The sequence below is a fragment of the Gymnodraco acuticeps genome, unplaced genomic scaffold, assembly GCF_902827175.1.
Source record: "Gymnodraco acuticeps unplaced genomic scaffold, fGymAcu1.1, whole genome shotgun sequence".
In the NCBI taxonomy this organism is placed as follows: domain Eukaryota; kingdom Metazoa; phylum Chordata; class Actinopteri; order Perciformes; family Bathydraconidae; genus Gymnodraco; species Gymnodraco acuticeps.
Window position 1 is genome coordinate 105,632 of NW_022992351.1, and position 18,266 is coordinate 123,897.

At 40.4% G+C, this 18,266-nt stretch overlaps 1 protein-coding gene across 2 annotated transcripts; it reads left to right on the forward strand.

Annotated features, from left to right (window-relative positions):
- The first annotated feature begins 13,339 nt into the window (after positions 1-13,339).
- On the forward strand, positions 13,340-17,683 carry LOC117542052 (transcription factor Spi-B-like). Of its 2 annotated transcripts, XM_034209511.1 has the most exons (6): positions 13,340-14,879; positions 15,051-15,085; positions 15,824-16,031; positions 16,116-16,228; positions 16,571-16,727; positions 17,036-17,683. In XM_034209511.1, exons 2-6 carry the CDS (start codon positions 15,065-15,067, stop codon positions 17,341-17,343), a joined length of 807 nt encoding a protein of 268 aa, XP_034065402.1. In that variant the 5' UTR covers positions 13,340-14,879; positions 15,051-15,064; the 3' UTR covers positions 17,344-17,683. The 2 variants fall into 2 exon arrangements, with proteins under 2 accessions (XP_034065402.1, XP_034065403.1); XM_034209512.1 differs by lacking the exon at positions 13,340-14,879 and having other exon boundaries at positions 14,902-15,085.
- Positions 17,684-18,266: the final 583 nt, after the last annotated feature.

Genomic DNA, 18,266 nt, shown 5'->3' on the forward strand with positions numbered 1-18,266 from the left:
CCATGCTAGCGGCTCTGCGAGTCTGATGTAGGAACATTGGTAAATTGAGCTGAATGCTAACGACAGCATGCTAACATGCCTACTATGCTAATCCTGATGTTTAGCCGGTACAATGTTTACAATTTTTTTGCCGTCTCAGTTTAGTGTGTGAGCGTGTTTATATTCACTAATTAGCACTAGACCCATAGTACAGCAGTGGCCAATAATTGTGCAGGTATATGGTCATAAGACAGACATACTTTTGACCTGATGATGGTGCAAGAAGTACATGAATGTGTACCAAATGTTAATGTGACCCAACCAAAAGTTGACATGACAATTCACTCAAAACCACACATTTTTGCCTCAAAGACACATTGTGGAATATAATAATACAAGTTATTACAAATTAAAGATAATGTATACAAAATATAAATACATATAAAAGTATTGCATAACACAGGATCAGGAGTATCCTATGTATCCCTTTATGACGAGGTAAAACCTTTTTATTATTAGAATATCCTGCTGACACCGAAAGAGGTTCTTTAAAAAAGTACAAGATTTGGGACAATTCTATAAATGTAACTGATCATCTCATTAAAAACAACGTTTTCCTTTTATGTGTGTAATGACTAACAATAACATAAGAGGGAGTTCCTCTCACACCGACTGTACCCAGCAGTGGATGCATTGAGCTGGGGAAAGTTGAGACTTCTCATCACTTCTCATTTATTCTGTACAAACTGTGAAGTCCACTGAGACAAATGTAACATTTGTGATATTGGGCTATATAAAAAAACATTGATTGATTGATTGATTGATCACTGACAAAGGACAAACAACGTTTTATCTCAGTATGTTATCTTTGGATATTGTTAAAAAAGTCTTATTTAATGAATTATTAAGATATTATGGTGTAGCAAAGATTCTATCATATCAAGGTGTTTGTATTGAAACAATATATGCTTGTATTAGGCTGAACAATGATTCATTCAAGATTCTGTGTACTTGCCCTTGTCAATAAATACAAAAAACCCCCCCGCAAAAGATCTTAAAAGGGTTGATACAATTAAATGCAATAAAAAACACTTTCCCTCATAATAATATATCTCTGTCATAAGACAATTCTTTATTGTATTTTGATATCCACCCTGCTTTTTCTTCTCTGCTGTGAGAGTGATTATACGAGGATTAATATGGTGTGAAATAGACTGACTAAAGCCGACAGGTCTGCACCTGTACATTGCTAAAGAGAGAGATGCGCCCCTCTGTTTGATGCTATTCTGAGCGAGGCCAGTGGCGCTGCAATGTGAGATGGTTTGTTAGGTGCGTGTGTTGGTGAGTGTTACCTGTAAATATGACCTATAAAAAGTAAATTGACTTGATATAACGCAATGGTCACTGTGGCGAAGACTCCCTAATCATGCTTCATTGTGTGTTAGTTCATGTCTGTGTCAGTGTGTGCACTTGTGCATGCCTTGGGTGAATGATGGATGTGTGGGCCGTCTTACCCAGTTCTGCTTGATGGTATCAGTCTGGAGGGAGACTGATGTGGAATGTTAACAGTGACTGGAAGTATTGGACTGTCCCATAGAGTCCCATTCATGCAGAACCTAGATAGGACTAGCAGGAGAACTCAACACATATAGTGAGATGAAGAGAGGAGCCTTATTATTGTAGGTTTCACACTAGTCTCAGATGAATTCCAGTCATCTGAAAATTACATAGCAGCAGTTGAAAGATTACAGCTATGAAAACAGAAATTAGGCACCCAGGAAGAATGAAATGTATCACCACTGAATGCATGATTACAATAATCTCATTAAATCATACCATTAGATTGTGTGAACTGCTCTCTATTGGCTCCAGAGTTTCCTTCCGATTAGCTGATGATATGGCGCCATCTTCAGCCGAAAGAAAGAGCAGAATCTGTGCAGCAGGTCCGGAGCTAAAACACCAGCTCCAAGCATGTGTGCATAAATCTTTATAAACAATGATTCATGTCTCTAGATATACAAATGGGCAGAATCTGCTGATAAGTGTTCTTTTATGAATGTTTGCAAATAAATATACCATTAAATTCACACTCAAATTGTACACTTTGAATAGCAGCTGCTCCATGAACCGGAATGTTTAAAACATATATAGTCAAGTGTATAAACTACAAAAACTCCGAATTAAAATAATACAAATATAAAGTTTTTTAATATGTATATTATATTTTTCCAGTGAAGAATCACACATTTTGCTATAGAAAGAGGGCTTATTTTGTTAAGTGCTGTACATTACATTTGCTAGTTTTAACTGTAAGTACCTTTTTATTTATCATTGATCTACATTTCTGAAAGCCAAACATGGATAATTCTCAGGGTTGAATGTGGGTGGCCAAACCTGCCAAACATGTAAATAAACCAAACGCTCCATGCAACAATTAGTTGTAATTTGTCTGAGGGGAGATGTTTGTCCAGCGCAGTCTGTAGACGCCCGTGACACAGTCCTGAGATGAGGTCTAATTAATCAAAAATAATCTGATATATTTAGTATATTCTATTGTAATTTTGTAAAAAAAAGTCTAAGGAAATATCCTACAAAATCCCACGTAAAAAAAAAACAAAAAAAATCTTAATTTATTTTCAGCTGCTTCAGTTTTAGGGTTGTGTTATTGAATGAATTACTGGGACAATTTAACCAAGACAGTCTAAAGTGTTAAAAAACAAATGTTTTGGTGTTCATAATTAGGTAATGCTTGTCTGATGTTCGAATCATTACTTTTTTGTAATGGTGTCTCTCCTTTGCATTCACCACTTCTCTGAACTGCTTAAAACACGAGGCCTATAGAGTGGTGCAGTGACGAGTCCTAAAAACCCGGAAGTGAGTTAGCATTTTACCACTACCGGTTCCCTGGTCTCAGAGTCAACGGGATTTCTCCATAGGATTTTGGAAAATAGCTGGAAATAAGGTCATTGGTTAACACAAATTGAAGAGACGGATCACGTTTTGTTCTACGACATTAAATACATCAGAAGTGACTCCACTGGTGATTTTTTGAAGAGTTTACGTGTCTGAAAAACGATGGTTGTTAACATGTGTTGGTACTTGTAAATGTCGATAGGTATGTAAATGTAGCCCTGTAAATATGATGTCCTTTATTGGTTTATGTTTCATGTGTAACCTACTTGCTGCAGGTCTCCCTTGAAAAAGAGACCTGGTTAAATAAAGGTTTGAAATTAAATTAAATTAAAGTGGCTGAATAGGACTACAGAAGTTGTCGAGGACGTTGTACGTCATTATACCGAACACGTAAACACTCCCATTAAGTTTGTTTGCCCTGTTCTGCTTGAAAGCAAGTACACTCTAAAAACGAATTCAGGCGACCTTTCACCTCCACTTAATGAAATGCATGGTTGCAAGATAAAAATGTGAGTTAATTGATTTAGATAAACATTTTAAGTTGCAAACATTAATTTATAAGTTGTGTTGACGTAATAATGTTGGTAATTACATCAACTTAATATTGTGTGTAATTTGAACTCTGATTTCTGCGTTAATTGACTCAAAACTAAATTCAAGTTGTAGTAAGTATGATAACTTAATTGTTCTACACCTTGAGTTAAGGATTTCAAGTCCACTCCCACATAACATGCCTGGACAAGTTCCCACAGTTAAGACAAATAGAAATATACAAAGGACATTTTAAGGTGAGTGTCATCTTTTGTCATTCACATACAGTAGATAGCCTTGTAGTTGCACTGTATGGCAAATTGCTGTTTGACCAAAATTAGCAGCCTTTGAACTGTGAATAGTTCTGTGAGAGGATACAAAGTAGTAGAGGCTACTGTGAGAGTAAAAATACTTTGGTTACTATTGTGATCCATCCATCCATCCATCTTCTTCCCGCTTATCCGTGATCGGGTCGCGGGGGTAGCAGTTCCAGCAGAGAGCCCCAAACTTTCTTTTCCCTGGCGACATCAACCAGCTCTGACTGGGGGATCCCAAGGCGCTCCCAGGCCAGCGAAGAGATATAATCCCTCCACCTGGTCCTAGGTCTACCCCTTGGTCTCTTCCCAGCTGGACGTGCCTGGAACACCTCCCTAGGGAGGCGCCCAGGTGGCATCCTAACTAGGTGCCCGAACCACCTCAACTGGCTCCTTTCGACGCGAAGGAGGAGCGGCCTCAACTCCGAGTCCCTCCCTGATGACCGAACTTCTCACCTTATCCCTAAGGGAGACACCAGCCACCCTGCGGAGAAAACCCATCTCGGGCCGCTTGTATCCGCGATCTCGTTTCTTTCGGTCATGACCCATCCTTCATGACCATAGGTGAGGGTAGGAACGAAAATGGCCCGAAGACCGAGAGCTTTGCCTTCTGGCTCAGCTCCCTTTTCGTCACAACGGTGCGGTTAAAGCGACTGCAGTACCGCTCCCGCTGCTCCGATTCTCCGGCCCATCTCACGCTCCATTGTTCCCTCACTCGAGAACAAGACCCCGAGATACTTGAACTCCTTCACTTGGGGTAAGGACTCATTCCCTACCTGGAGTGGACAGTCCATCGGTTTTCCTGCTGAGAACCATGGCCTCAGATTTGGAGGTGCTGATCCTCATCCCAGCCGCTTCACACTCGGTTGCGAACCGATCCAGTGAGTGCTGAAGGTCGCAGACCGATGAAGCCATCAGAACCACATCATCTGCAAAAAGCAGTGGTGCAATCCTTAGTCCACCGAACTGCAGACCCCCTCCCCCATGACTACGCCTCGAAATCCGATCCATGTATATTACAAACAGGATTGGTGACAAAGCGCAGCCCTGGCGGAGGCCAACCCTCACCGGAAATGGGTCCGACTTACTGCCGAGGACCCGGACACAGCTCTCGCTTTGGGAGTACAGAGATTGGATGGCCCCTGAGTAGAGACCCCCCCTCACCCCATACTCCCGCAGCAACCTCCCACAGTACTCCCTGGGAACTCGGTCATACGCCTTCTCCAAGTCTACAAAACACATGTAGACCGGATAAGCGTACTCCCAGGCCCCCTCCAGGATCCTTGCGAGAGTAAAAAGCTGATCCGTCGTTCCACGACCAGGACGGAATCCGCATTGTTCCTCCTCAATCTGAGGTTCGACAATCGGCCTGACCCTCCTTTCGAGTACTTAGAGTAAACTTTCCCGGGGAGGCTGAGTAGTGTGATGCCTCTGTAATTGGCACACACCCTCTGATCCCCCTTTTTAAATAGGGGAACCACCACCCCGGTCTGCCACTCCTTCGGTACTGTTTCCGACTTCCACGCAACGTTGATGAGACGTGTCAACCATGACAGTCCCTCAACACCCAGAGCCTTCAGCATTTCCGGGCGGATCTCATCCACCCCCGGGGCTTTGCCACTGTGGAGTTGTTTGACGACCTCAGTGACCTCCCCCCGGGAGATTGGTGTTGATCCCCCGTCATACTCCAGCTCTGCCTCTAACATAGAGGGCGGAGTTGTCGGGTTTAGGAGTTCCTCAAAGTGTTCCTTCCAACGCCCCAACACTCCATCAGTTGAGGTCAACAACGTCCCATCCTTACTGTACACAGCTTGGATGGTTCCCTGCTTCCCCCTCCTGAGGTGTCGGACAGTTTTCCAGAACAACTTTGGTGCCGCCCAAAAGTCCTTCTCCATGTCTTCTCCGAACTTCTCCCACACCCGCTGCTTTGCCTCGGCCACGGATGAGGCTGCTGCCCTTCGGGCCTGTCGGTACCTTGCAACTGCCTCGGGAGTCCCCGGGGATAACAAATCCCTGAAGGCCTCCTTCTTCAGTCGGACGGCTTCCCTGACCACCGGTGTCCACCAGGAGGTTCGAGGGTTACCGCCCCTTGAGGCACCTAGGACCTTGAGACCACAGCTCCCCGCCGCGGCTTCGGCAATAGAGGCTTTGAACACCGACCACTCTGGTTCAATGTCCCCAACCTCCACAGGAATGCCCGAAAAGCTCCGCCGGAGGTGTGAGTTGAAGGCCTCCTGAACTTGGGCCTCCTCCAGACGTTCCCAGTTCACCCCGAACTACACGTTTGGGCTTACCAGGTCTATCCAGAGGCTTCCCTCGCCACTCGACCCAACTCACCACCAGATGGTGATCAGTTGACAACTCCGCCCCTCTCTTTACCCGAGTGTCCAAAACATACGGCCTCAGGTCCGATGATACGATAACGAAATCGATCATGGACCTTCTGCCTAGGGTGCTCTGGTACCACGTACACTTATGAGCATCTACTATTGTGATATCGCTTTTTATTAAAAATGAATCTCGTGAAGCAGATCAAGGATGCTTCTTGAGGTAGGATCCTTATTTAGAGTTGTCATTGAAATGCAAGTTGTTGGCAGTTCAGAATATATTCATTTAGGTCATTTCTCTTTTTTTTCCTTTTTCAAAAATAGCACAATACAATTGAAGTACGCAGAGAACTATAGCCATCCGCTGCCTTGTCGTGTACTTTGGAGAAAAGGAAGAGGACCTTTTCAAGGAGTTTAGCGACCTAATTAAAAATCTTGAAATACAATCAAATCCACGGGCACAGTGACACAGGACAAAAGCACTGCTCTCTGTCAGCTACATTTTGAAGCATATTGCACTTTTGGCCACACCCCAATCTATAATATCTTAGCAACGTTCAGCATGGATAGGTGTTGACAGCAATGGCATGGGAAAAGGATTGTGTAACATTTGAAAAGTGGCTTCTGCTCTTCACTTAACCAGTTCACATATTGTACCTGCAAAAAAAGATGAGAAGATACTAAAACTTGCACGGTTGTGATTGACAAAATCTGTCCACATGCATTGAAACACTAGGCAAAGTACTCAAAACCACCTCTGTGTGTCTTCAGGACCACATTGCCATGACGACACACACATGCAGACTCAATAGGTGAAAACAATACCAGCGTTGCTTTAGCAGCTGGTAATAATGGCTCTGAATTAGCTAAGAGTGGCAGTTTAAAAAGTATGCAGTTACCTAATTCATTATCTCTTATGCGCTAACCTATTATTTAATATGCTTCAAAAGGACATGAATATCGCCTTCATCAGTGACCGGTCCACCCCAGGGTCTGACCATACGATGGCAACCATCGTGGTCGAGGGAAACAAATGAATGAGCAAGCATTCTGCGTTAAATGTGTTCATACTGTTTGACATAATGACTGTCGGCAGTGCAAACATCTTTGTTACATCTTTTGTCAAATGGATGTGTGTGATCTGATTGGTGGCCATTGAAAGTTTGTTTCTGTAGTTTTACAAAAACTTTACAGATTTTACACATTTGGCACTGGTTTTAAATATGCAAAGGCCTCTAACTTCAATGTGATGGCAGCATGTATTTGCTGTGTCCCCATGTCCCATGGTAATATGGCTAATGTGTTTATTTATTATTTGTGGAGCAATTTAAGTTTGTGTTATTTATCTTTTTTTTTCAAGATTTAAATGAAGCTCAGCTAAAGTTCTTTTAGGAAGACTGGGTGTATATACATTCACTCCGCAGCTGCATATAATCAGCTCATCACAGGCGTTCTCTTTAACCTATTACATTTCACCTCATTCTCCAGCAGCCAATCAACGTGCTGCAGCCCAACTATAAAATGGTTCTCCTCTCTCCTGCAGTCAGCTGTGATTTCAGGTGTTCATGCACCTTATCATATGGCATGTGTCAATAAATGGTCAAACAAAATGAATTCTCTCCTGATTGAAACATCATGTGTTGAAATAAACAACTGCAATTAATTTCTTTCTTTAAAGGCAAAAACATGAAAAAGCTAAGAAAAAAAACTATTGAATACAATATATTTGGAGCAACTTAATTTATAAATGGTTGTCAACTTAAAAACGTGTGTTCACAATGATGGTAATTAAGTACATACAACTTAAAATTCCTTTTAAATCATACGGTAAAACTAGTCGGAACAACTTAATTTTTGAGTAATCAACTTCAAAACTTGTGTTTATAATACCAATTATTAAGTAAGTGGTAATTAAAAACACCTCTGATTGTAGAGGAAAAGCCTTCTCCCCTAACTCAAATAACTTTGTTGCTTTAAGACAATTTCATTAGAAGTTGTCTTAACTCAATAAACATCGATGCAAACTGTTGCGTTGATTTTCTTTGTTGAGCCAAGGCATTTGTTTTTAGAGTGTACCTGCCTCTTGCAAACTGTTAAAACAAATGCTTCAACTTGTACAATTTTGAATCTGTATTTTTGAATATCGATCTTAAATTGGCGTGACGTTGAAGTTGTGCGACCCTGCTGTACTCGGCTGTAGTTCGTTTATAGCATAACGTTAGCATTTTGCTTCTGCCGATTACATTTATGATTAGAAAATTATAAAAATAGGGTAGACATGTGGAGATTATCCGGCTGAACAAAACGCGCATTTATCAAACAGGTTCGTTTTCCACAGATCTTATTTTGAGCTATTTTCCAAAATCCTATGGAGAATCCATTGCTTTTTTGTTGAGAGAACCCATGCACAGCTTATTTCCGGGTAAATATGTCATCCCTGCACCACTCTATTGTCAAGGATTTTGCCTTTTCTCTTTTTTTCCTTTATTCAGTGTTGAATTGTGGTTTCTCTCTAGTCAGAATTACATTGCCAAAAGCCTGGATCTCTTTTTGCTGAAGAGGCATTTTACTGTGCAGTGTAAGCAGGGTCTTTCCATGGAAGTATCATAGACATAATTATAAGGTTTATTGTGCAGCCAGAGAACCCCTTCAAAATTCCACTTTACCATGTAAGCCTATCAGTTTACATAGTGTAATGAAAATATGGGTTTTATCCTAATCACTAATCATGCATTGAATAATTTTAAATCACTGTCATATCCATTGTGATTCAGTATTGTAAAACAATACAAATAAGTCCTCTTAAGCACTGTTTGTTAATCTCTTAACGCTACACATCTGTCACTGCACTTTCAGCATAAATACTCACACCACAAGAACTCAAACTTAGCACGAACTGCACTGTCATTCATTCTGCTGACCACACTCTGACCTTTTAAGATTTGAGCAAAGCAGAAGTGATAAATATCCGATATCTGCCCAGACAATGACGCTGGTCTTCTCACGAAAGAGGAAGCCTTTCCCTCGCCATAATATTGCAAACTCTTTCTAGAGCAGGTTAACCATAAAGTACGTGCATGCTGATACAACCCAGACACAGCTGCCCTGTCACTGTCGGACACTCCTAAAGGTGCAAAAATCACACAGAAAAAACCCAACTGGATGTAGTTCCCATGGATCGATGTTATCAAATAACATCGTATTTGTCCCATTCTGATGAGATTTACTTTTATGTTTATTTTCCTCTTATCACCATCATACAGCAGAAATGTGGATGTTAGACAAAGTTGACAAAATAATGAACTAATTGCATCTCAACTTGACTCGAGTTACAGGAGTTGAGTTGAATTGACTTGAGAGACTCAGTCTTAATGTCCTTTTAAAGGAATTGTAACTTTTTGGTAGCAAAGTTATTTTGGGTCGCAGAAAGTAAATCAGGTTGTTCCGTAATAACAACACTGATTATTTAATGTATTCACAAGTTAAAAAAATACAAGTACAATCATAAGACATAATTGAGGTGTGTGAAATAGGATAACCAATCAACTATACAAAGCTTCAGAAAAGGGGCTGAGACACTATAAAGTATTTTTAATTTACATTATAATATATGATGTAAAGTACTTACGATACGATATACTTTATTGTCTCCGTAAGGAAATTTGTTCTGGACTCCGTCTTGCAGTTCCGCATACATGTACATATACAAACATAGTAGACATTAAGAGACATACACATATCATCAGTCATACACCGTTTTGAACAAACACAATACACAGACGCACATACTGACAATGGCGACCTATTGCACTACCCCTCATGGCCAACATTTAAAAAGTACATTTCATTACATTTGACTACATTTCATTTCATGTGAATGTTAAGAAGCTTAATGGACATAGGTAGGAATGAGTGCTTATAGCGGTTCAGCCTGCTCTTGGGAACCCTGCATCTTCTACCAGAAGGTAGGAGCTGAAATTCTGGGTGGAGTATGTGGGTGGGATCAGACACAATTTTAGTACATCCTTTATTGTTGAAACCTCTCGATTGAAGAGAGTTCATGCATTATGCAGAAACATTACAAGCTAAAAAACACCTAACACAATGATCAAGTACTATTACCCTCTGAAATATTGAGACAGATGTCAAGTGAGGTTTTTTTTGCAGGCAACAAGTTCAAATGTGGGAGTCTGATAGAAAAGACAGCTATTGTTTTCATGTCCCCTCCCTCCATGACAACAGCTGTAGAGTGGAGGTGTGGGCCCCCAGCAGGAGAATACACTGGGATCTGCTCAATCTGGGCTTAGAGACAAACATGCATGGCTTCCCTGAGTGTGGCGTGTGTGGGCTTTCCTCTGTGCAACAGGGACTGGTTTCAAAATAGCTCATCAAAAACCCTCAGGCCCTTTATTGTGTTCTTTGGGATCAAGAAAATGTTATGAAGATGTTATATTTTATCCTCGGAGCTCAGATAAAATGTCCCCCTCTCGCTGTAGCTCTCTTTGTCCATTGCTTATCTCACTGTGAAAACTGATGATTTATGTACAGTCTTTGCACTCTAGTTTATGTGTTATTGCGATAAGGATGGTGGGTCTCTGTGCGTCTATGTGTGGTTTATGACTTTTTATTGAGACCACAGATTGTAGGACTGCCTACTGGAGGACACAAACATTCCGTGGGAATGCACAGTCCCACCCGTTCCCAATCCCATTCCTTATCTCCGGCATTCTCCTAAGAGGGATGTATAATAACCATCCTTATCCAAGACCAATTGACCGCTGCACTGCTGGTAACCATATGTAAATTACAAGTATGTGCACACTGCAGTTTTATTTAAAAAATTGTGATTAGCATCATTAACTGCAAAACTGCAAAACACTAAGGTATTAGGTGTAATACAATTTTAAATGCAACTTGGAACCGAAGATATTAGTTATTGCATTTAATTCAAAGAAGAAAAAGACATGGAAAATACAGAAAAGAAAAGCGACACAAATGTGGGAGAGCGATATCGAGCTGGAGGTGAAAACCTCAAGTTTTGCATACTTGCCAGCGCCTCTAATACACAGTACGCCACGCCATGTCCAACTGCCTCCTCACCTGCCTCCAGTGGGGCCCTGCCCAAGGGTGTGAACATCAAACAGATTTTTAAAAAGCTGTTGTTTGTCACCATTCATTAAAATCATCATCAGGCCTAGCAACAGTACAAATTACACGTGGCTTTAGGTCCCAAAATGTAATGTGATAAAATATTAAATGTGTTTGCTGCTTTTTTTATTAATGCGTGTTTGTCATTAGGGCTTGTGGCTTTCTTACTTATCACTTTACACACACATAAACAAGCACACGCCCCAACGCCACCAACCTTTTTGTCAAGGCATTGGGGGAATTCCCAGAAACCTTCATGTGTACAGGTGATTTGCGTATGTTCACTAATCTATGGGGTTTAGCTATAACTGTAAACCCACTACACCTGGACACACACACACACACACACACACACACACACACACACACACACGGCCCCTTACTCATCAGGCGCTGATGACCGTGTTGATAAGATTAAATGTTGAAGCCATTAATGGTCAACAAGGTTTGTGTTTGTGTGTGTGTTTGCATAGCATTCACAAGTCCGTTCTCTTTTTCACCTGCCATCTTGTGACCGTTAAACATTTCAAGTGACTCAGGCACAGTTCATGAAGATCATCGATTAAATCTCCCTCACTCACCCACAGATGCTGAAGGACAAAGAAAATATGCAAATGTAATAAAAATTGCCTGTAATTGCCAAAGAATTACAGTGGTCACTTCTGCATTTCCTGCAGAGAGTCAGGTGTGGCAAACTTCTGCCAAGAGATTAATAAACATACTGAAATAAAGTAATATATTTAATTCAGTAGTTGTTTTATCACTCCAAAGACCTGTGGTAGTTTTTATGTGGCTTTATTTATTTAATTGGTAGCTGCAAACCTTTATTTTTAGCTTCGACTTCCCCACCTGCTCTTAAAAAACACAGTTGATAACATTTTTAAAGCAATTCTGCAAACCCATATCAGGTGTGAAAGCTGGATGGGCTAATAAACACTTCTGAGGTTTCACCTGCCTCACTGTGTGTTTTTCACTGCAAGGGTCAAATGTCTCTGGCCTTATCATCTGTCTGGGTCCTCCAGGTGCAGCTGAGTTATAGGAATCCTAACCGTCACCTATTTCATTCAGCGCTCAGGGATTTTCCGAACACGTTTATCAAGTCTTTATATCAAGTTCTTGAGAAGTGTCTTTATGATTTCACAGCTTTTACCTTCTACTGCTGCTCTTTCAACTACTAATGTTACTATACTGCCATGTCTGATTTGTCCACTAGGTTTTGGTACTGGCGTTGTAATGGTAATAAAATGTTTTTGGTAATGGGTTATAATTAAGTACATAATGTATGTTTGCACACATGAGAGAGAACTACTGATTTATATGTTTAACTTTTGCAGTATAATAGATAAGATAATATTAGATACACTTACTTATGTCTCACCACATCATCAAGATTATGCCCTACTCTGTGGTTTGATTTGTTACTTATGGATATGTTTTCATCAGTTTTGAACACTATCCTGCGGGTTAAAAAAAGGTTGTATGACATCATGAGCTTTAAGTACGGGAAATGCTCTCCATATTTCACGGAAACTATTTCTCAACCTTGTTAAACAGGTTTCCCGCCTGCCTTTAACTTCTCTTTAAAAACCACAGCCGCACCGGACAATCTTATAAACAAACAACTTGCGTAAAATAATCAATTCATCATTAGATTTCTCAATCAAACCAGAATCTAAATATTTGCCTGCCATAGGTTCTGATTATTTATACCTGCACAAACATGCACAGAGTAAACAAAGCTGTGCTATGTGCTTACAAAAATGCTTTAGTGCTTAAGCGTCTTTGAGTTGTGAAAAGCGCTATATAAATAAAATGCATTATTATTATTATTATTATTACAAGTAGAGCAGTAACATTTCACAGTGCATCGCAGTTTGTGTGTGTGTGTGTGTGTGTGTGTGTGTGTGTGTGTGTGTGTGTGTGTTGTGTGTGTGTGTGTGTGTGTGTGTGTGTGTGTGTGTGTGTGTGTGTGTGTGTGTGTGTGTGTGTGTGTGGTGTGTGTGTGTGTGTGTGTGTGTGTGTGTGTGTGTGTGTGTGTGTGTGTGTGTGTGTGTGTGTGCATGTGTGCATGTGTGCATGTGTGCATGAGTTAAAACAGAACGAAAGGTTCAAAGCCTGCAGGTGGTCAGCCTGTCACACAGATGGGAAATCACTGGCGCTGTTGGCCCAGCTGCTGTTTCAATAAGAGCTTTACACATAAGCATGCATAGGTACATGTACACAATGTTTATGTCTAGAACCAAAAAGAGAGAGAAGAAGAACATTTAAGTATATTTTGGTCAATAAAAGTGTTAAGTACCAAGTTATTTCTGATACACTTCGACATATAACATTCTGTGCACTCTAGGTGTACAGTGTGTGGGCCTGTGATAATGTTTTACTGTGATGAATCTTTACACAACTTAAACAAGTTGTAAAGTTAGTAGTGCTATTCCTGTAAGCACAGTTTGAGTTGTTATCAATTTGAGTTGATAGCTCAGGAATAAAGCACATACCCTGATGCCTTTCCCGCTACATGTGTCATATATCATCAGTCCAATGAGGTCACAGGCTAGCAGCACTACATTTAGATTTATAATGACACTGCTTATCAGGCAATACATAACTGTCAAAGTCATTTTTTTTAACATTCATTGTTGTTAAGTATCATTTATTTTCGTTTCAATGAATATCTGTCAACATGTACGTGCTTCATCCCAGCATGCATTGCAGGGAAACACAAGGTAACACCTTAAACAGGTCAGAAGTCCATCAGTAGGTTAACACATTTTCACAAATGGCCCAAGACATTCTGATTTGACTTAAAACGCTGGACAAGGGTTGGTTGTTATACACATAGACTGGTTATACATCCCTCTCCTTGTGCTGCAGGCTCTTCGAGGCCATCAGTTGAACAAGTTTACAGTTTGTCTCAGACTCAGAAAGGCTTGGGGAAATCCCTCAGACACACACCCTATGAGGAAAGACGCATGTTGCAGTGCCAGTAGAGTTCTGGAATCTACGTCTTAATTGTACACGAAACAAAAAGGCTCACACGTCACTTGTTGACCATGGATTGCATAACGTTGCCATATTGTGCAGTGTGATGCAATATAACAACAATTTGATTTTAATGTAGCAGTATTGTGTTTTTTTAACTACTAACTATCACGTATCATAAGGTATTATATCGACAGAATAGGTGACCTTACACTACTTTTGCTCAGTAACTAATGAGTTAGTTAGCATTATTTCAGTAACATTGTTTTGAGAACAGTTTCATCATCACCCATAACCCATACGGGTAAACATGTTCAATACAATGGATTGTCATTCAAATATTTAAGTTAGTGTGCTGAGTTTTCCAATAAATATCTTCTATGTTGTGAATGAAATGATAAGAAACCACAAATATACCACAAGTTTTGATTCCATGAAAGCTTAAAACAGTTAATAAATATGTAGCTGTTATATGCAATCTGCTGAGAAGGAAAACGTTTATTTTGTAAACCACTCCCAAGGGGCTTGGCCAAAAGTGTGCAAAGACTATAAGAGAGGTACAATTTCAGGTGGAGCATCACTCAGGTGAGGCTTTCAGATACCAATGTCTCCACCCTCTCTCTCTCCTGCCTGAGGATAGTACTTTGACTCTACCAGACACAGGAGCTGTCATCTCTGACTGAACAAGGTACAGATATTATCATGTTCATTTCATTATTCATTCAGGCTCTTACTTATTGTCTTTTGCTGTCATGTGACAGACTATCAGATCATTTAGAGAAGTATGTGTGACAGCTGCTTTCACTTCATTTTGTGAGTTTTGATTCTGGTGTCTCACAAGTGTGTTTTTTCTTTCCAGGTTATTCTTTAGGTATGTTGGCAGATCTGGAGACGGTGAGTGATATTTCATTTATTTTAAGAAGTGTGTATGATGTCCTTTTTTGGTTGTTTTTACACCACGAATGACAGAAATGTGTTTATATGTATACAGTAAGATGTTTCAATAACAGTTTGCTCTAAAATACAATTGTGTTTACTGTAAATTAATTGTGTTGGATGAGGGTAAAAGGTTATTTCTGAAGAAAACAGCTAACACACGTCACTGTTACCTGAATGTTACCTGTGCTAGGAAAAGCACAAACACTTGCATAAATTTGCCAGTCAAACTCAAATACAAATTGTCACTGTTGTTACCTGGCGCAATTCCAACATCGCACACAGCTCAGGTTAAATAGACAGTTCACTGCTGCATATTATTAGTGAAGGTCTATGGTAGATGGACAAAATATATGTTTTTATATGTTATCTTCTGTTATAAATTATGTAAAAAAATTGAACATTCACAGATTCACAGCTCATTAAAAGTTGATGAATGAGTGCAGCCCTTATCTTCAGAATCTCAGAGTAAAATTATTCATGCGCAAAAGTACACCACAACAAAACAACAATGGGTGTTTCATGAAGAATAACAACACAGCAGGTGTTCGATCTGCTAATAACACAGGTTATGACTGACCCGAGATTAATGCCACCCATCATGCAAAGTGTTTTCTCTCCATCAGCGTCATGCAACAAACTCTCTCTCTCAAAATCATATTTCTGAAAGCCTGTGTCCTGCTCTTTGTTTGTCAGATGGCTTATGTGACTGAGATCAGGCTTAGCGCAGGTCGGGGGGCTTGGAGCGCAGCGGCCCCCTCCTCCTGCCCTGAGGTGGACCTGGAGGTCATCGAGGAGTACCTGCAGGAGCACTCTATGGAGGTCCATCCTGCGCACACTACTGCTTCACCTCCGGCCACTGTGTCTCCACACGCACACCCCCACCAGGGCACCAGGATCACAGGTTAGTGTGGCAGGTTTATTGGATTAAGTTTGTGCTTGTATATTTATTTTCTTCTCACTGTATGTTTTGACTGTTTCTCCGTAGTGAACAGCTGGTCAGGCAAGCATCCGTATGAGTGGCACTCTCACACTCCTCACGAGGAATATGACGAGCAAGCTCTGCATCCAGCCTGGCCTAGTCCCCATGACAACCAATGGGTGAGTTCAAGGACCTTATTTTCTTAGTACATTTAAGCTTGATTACCATTTATCATAGCTAGATATAACAAAACATTACCGTGACACATGAGGCTCTTTGATTCATGATTAAGAGACTCTGGCATTAGCATGTTGTATCTACTTTCTAAGTAGAACGTAAATCGTTCCTAAATTAAAATGTGTGTATTTCTGATTGTATGTGATTCTGTATATCGCAGAGATCAAATATTTTCATAGACTTCTTGTGTTTGACAAAGTTGGCTTTTGCCAACATGATATGTTTGTTCCTACATATATTTTTACATTTGTAAATTATTAATGTTTAATATGCGTCTGCTTCAGGACCACATTCCGTATTCCTACGGGGCCCCTGGATACTTTGACTCAGACTCGCTGTCCAGTGGCTCCCAGTACCAGGAGTACCAAGATTCCCCGTCACCATTGTCTGACAGGGGAGGAGGAATTGAAAGAGACCTCCTGCCTCTTGCCCCACTTTCAGGTATACACACAAACACATCGCAAGTTTTCTATGTATTTGTATTTCTTAAGTATGTTAGGGTAGGTTGCTTTGTTCGAGGACCATGGGACTTAAGACTCTCATTGCCAAAACTACATGAAGCTATTGTGCATATGACAATAAAGCCTTTTAATCTTTGAAAACATGTGCAGATGAGCAGCAAAACTTCCACATATCTACACAAAAAACATCTAAGTATTTAGTTTGAGGTCCTATGTTGTGTTGGGTTTATATACATATGAGTCATTGTCACCTCATATTTGTATTTACATCCCCTTCCTCCTTGGCAGGAAAGAGGAAGGAGCGGTTGTTCCAGTTCCTATTTGAGATGCTCCAGACTCCATCGATGCGGAGCTGCATCTGGTGGCTTCAATCCTCCTCTGGCACGTTCCAGTTCTCCTCTGAAAACAAGGAGCGCCTGGCACAGCTGTGGGGCAAGAGGAAGGGCAATCGCAAGACCATGACCTACCAGAAGATGGCGCGGGCCCTGAGGAACTACTCTCGCACAGGCGAGATAAAAAAGGTGAAGAGAAAGCTCACCTACCGTTTCGATGAGAAGACACTGAGAGGCCTTCAAGGAGACTCTCATTCAGTGTAGGAGGCATGATGAGTAGGCATATAAATTGAATAAGTGCAAAGGATGTTCTGATGGTCTTCCGGTTATCATCCTTTCTGATAACCTTTCTGTTTCTAATTATAAGTCGAAATAAATGAATACTGAGTATTTGAAAAGCCAGAAGATGTATGTATGACTGGCATTAAAACATATGTAAATCTTAAAGGTTATCACATAATATCTACTTCATAAGTAGAATTACAATTATTCTTTTTTTTTTTTAAAAGGTCTGCATTTCTGTTTTTATGTGATTCTGCATTGCAGATATTAAACAAATAAAATCGCTTCTTATTATTTACATAATTGGGTTTTGTAAAACATGATTTACTTGTGTCGAAATATCTTTTTTTAAATCAAATAAAAGAAAAATATTTTCAGAAAACAGAATTTGTTTCTAGATTTTGTTGATCTGTCTGTCTGCCTGTATGTCTGTCTGTCTGCCTGTCTATTTGTGTGAACAAAGATGTACTATGTAGTGCATATCAGCTAAGCACACACAGATGTGATTATTAACTGAAGCAAACACACACACCCACACAAACCAAAATTGTATGCAAAGTAAGCATGCATTGAAAAAGTGCCTCTAACAACCAGCCTGTTAATCAATAACCTAACAGTCCTGTAACACAGAGAGTGGACACACACACTCAACACATCAGAGAGGAGACTGTCTTTTATGCTGCCACAGTAAAGACAATACATGTTCATAGTCAAATGACGGGGACACATACATACATGCTGAAAAACATGTGACACGGGGGACCATTACATAATTGACTTCACTAAACATGTTTGACATCTTTGTTTTTATTTTTAAACGTAAAAACCTAACTTATCAAATGTAATGCCCTATGATCGATCAAGTTACACCACAGCATATAGGATAGTTCAAATAGTTACAGAAT

Coding starts and splice junctions, on each gene's coding strand:
- LOC117542052 (XM_034209511.1), top strand. CDS start 15,065: ATGTTGGCAGATCTGGAGACG. Junction 16,032..16,115: donor CCAGGGCACCAGGATCACAG/GTTAGTGTGGCA, acceptor GTTTCTCCGTAG/TGAACAGCTGGTCAGGCAAG. Junction 16,229..16,570: donor GTCCCCATGACAACCAATGG/GTGAGTTCAAGG, acceptor CGTCTGCTTCAG/GACCACATTCCGTATTCCTA.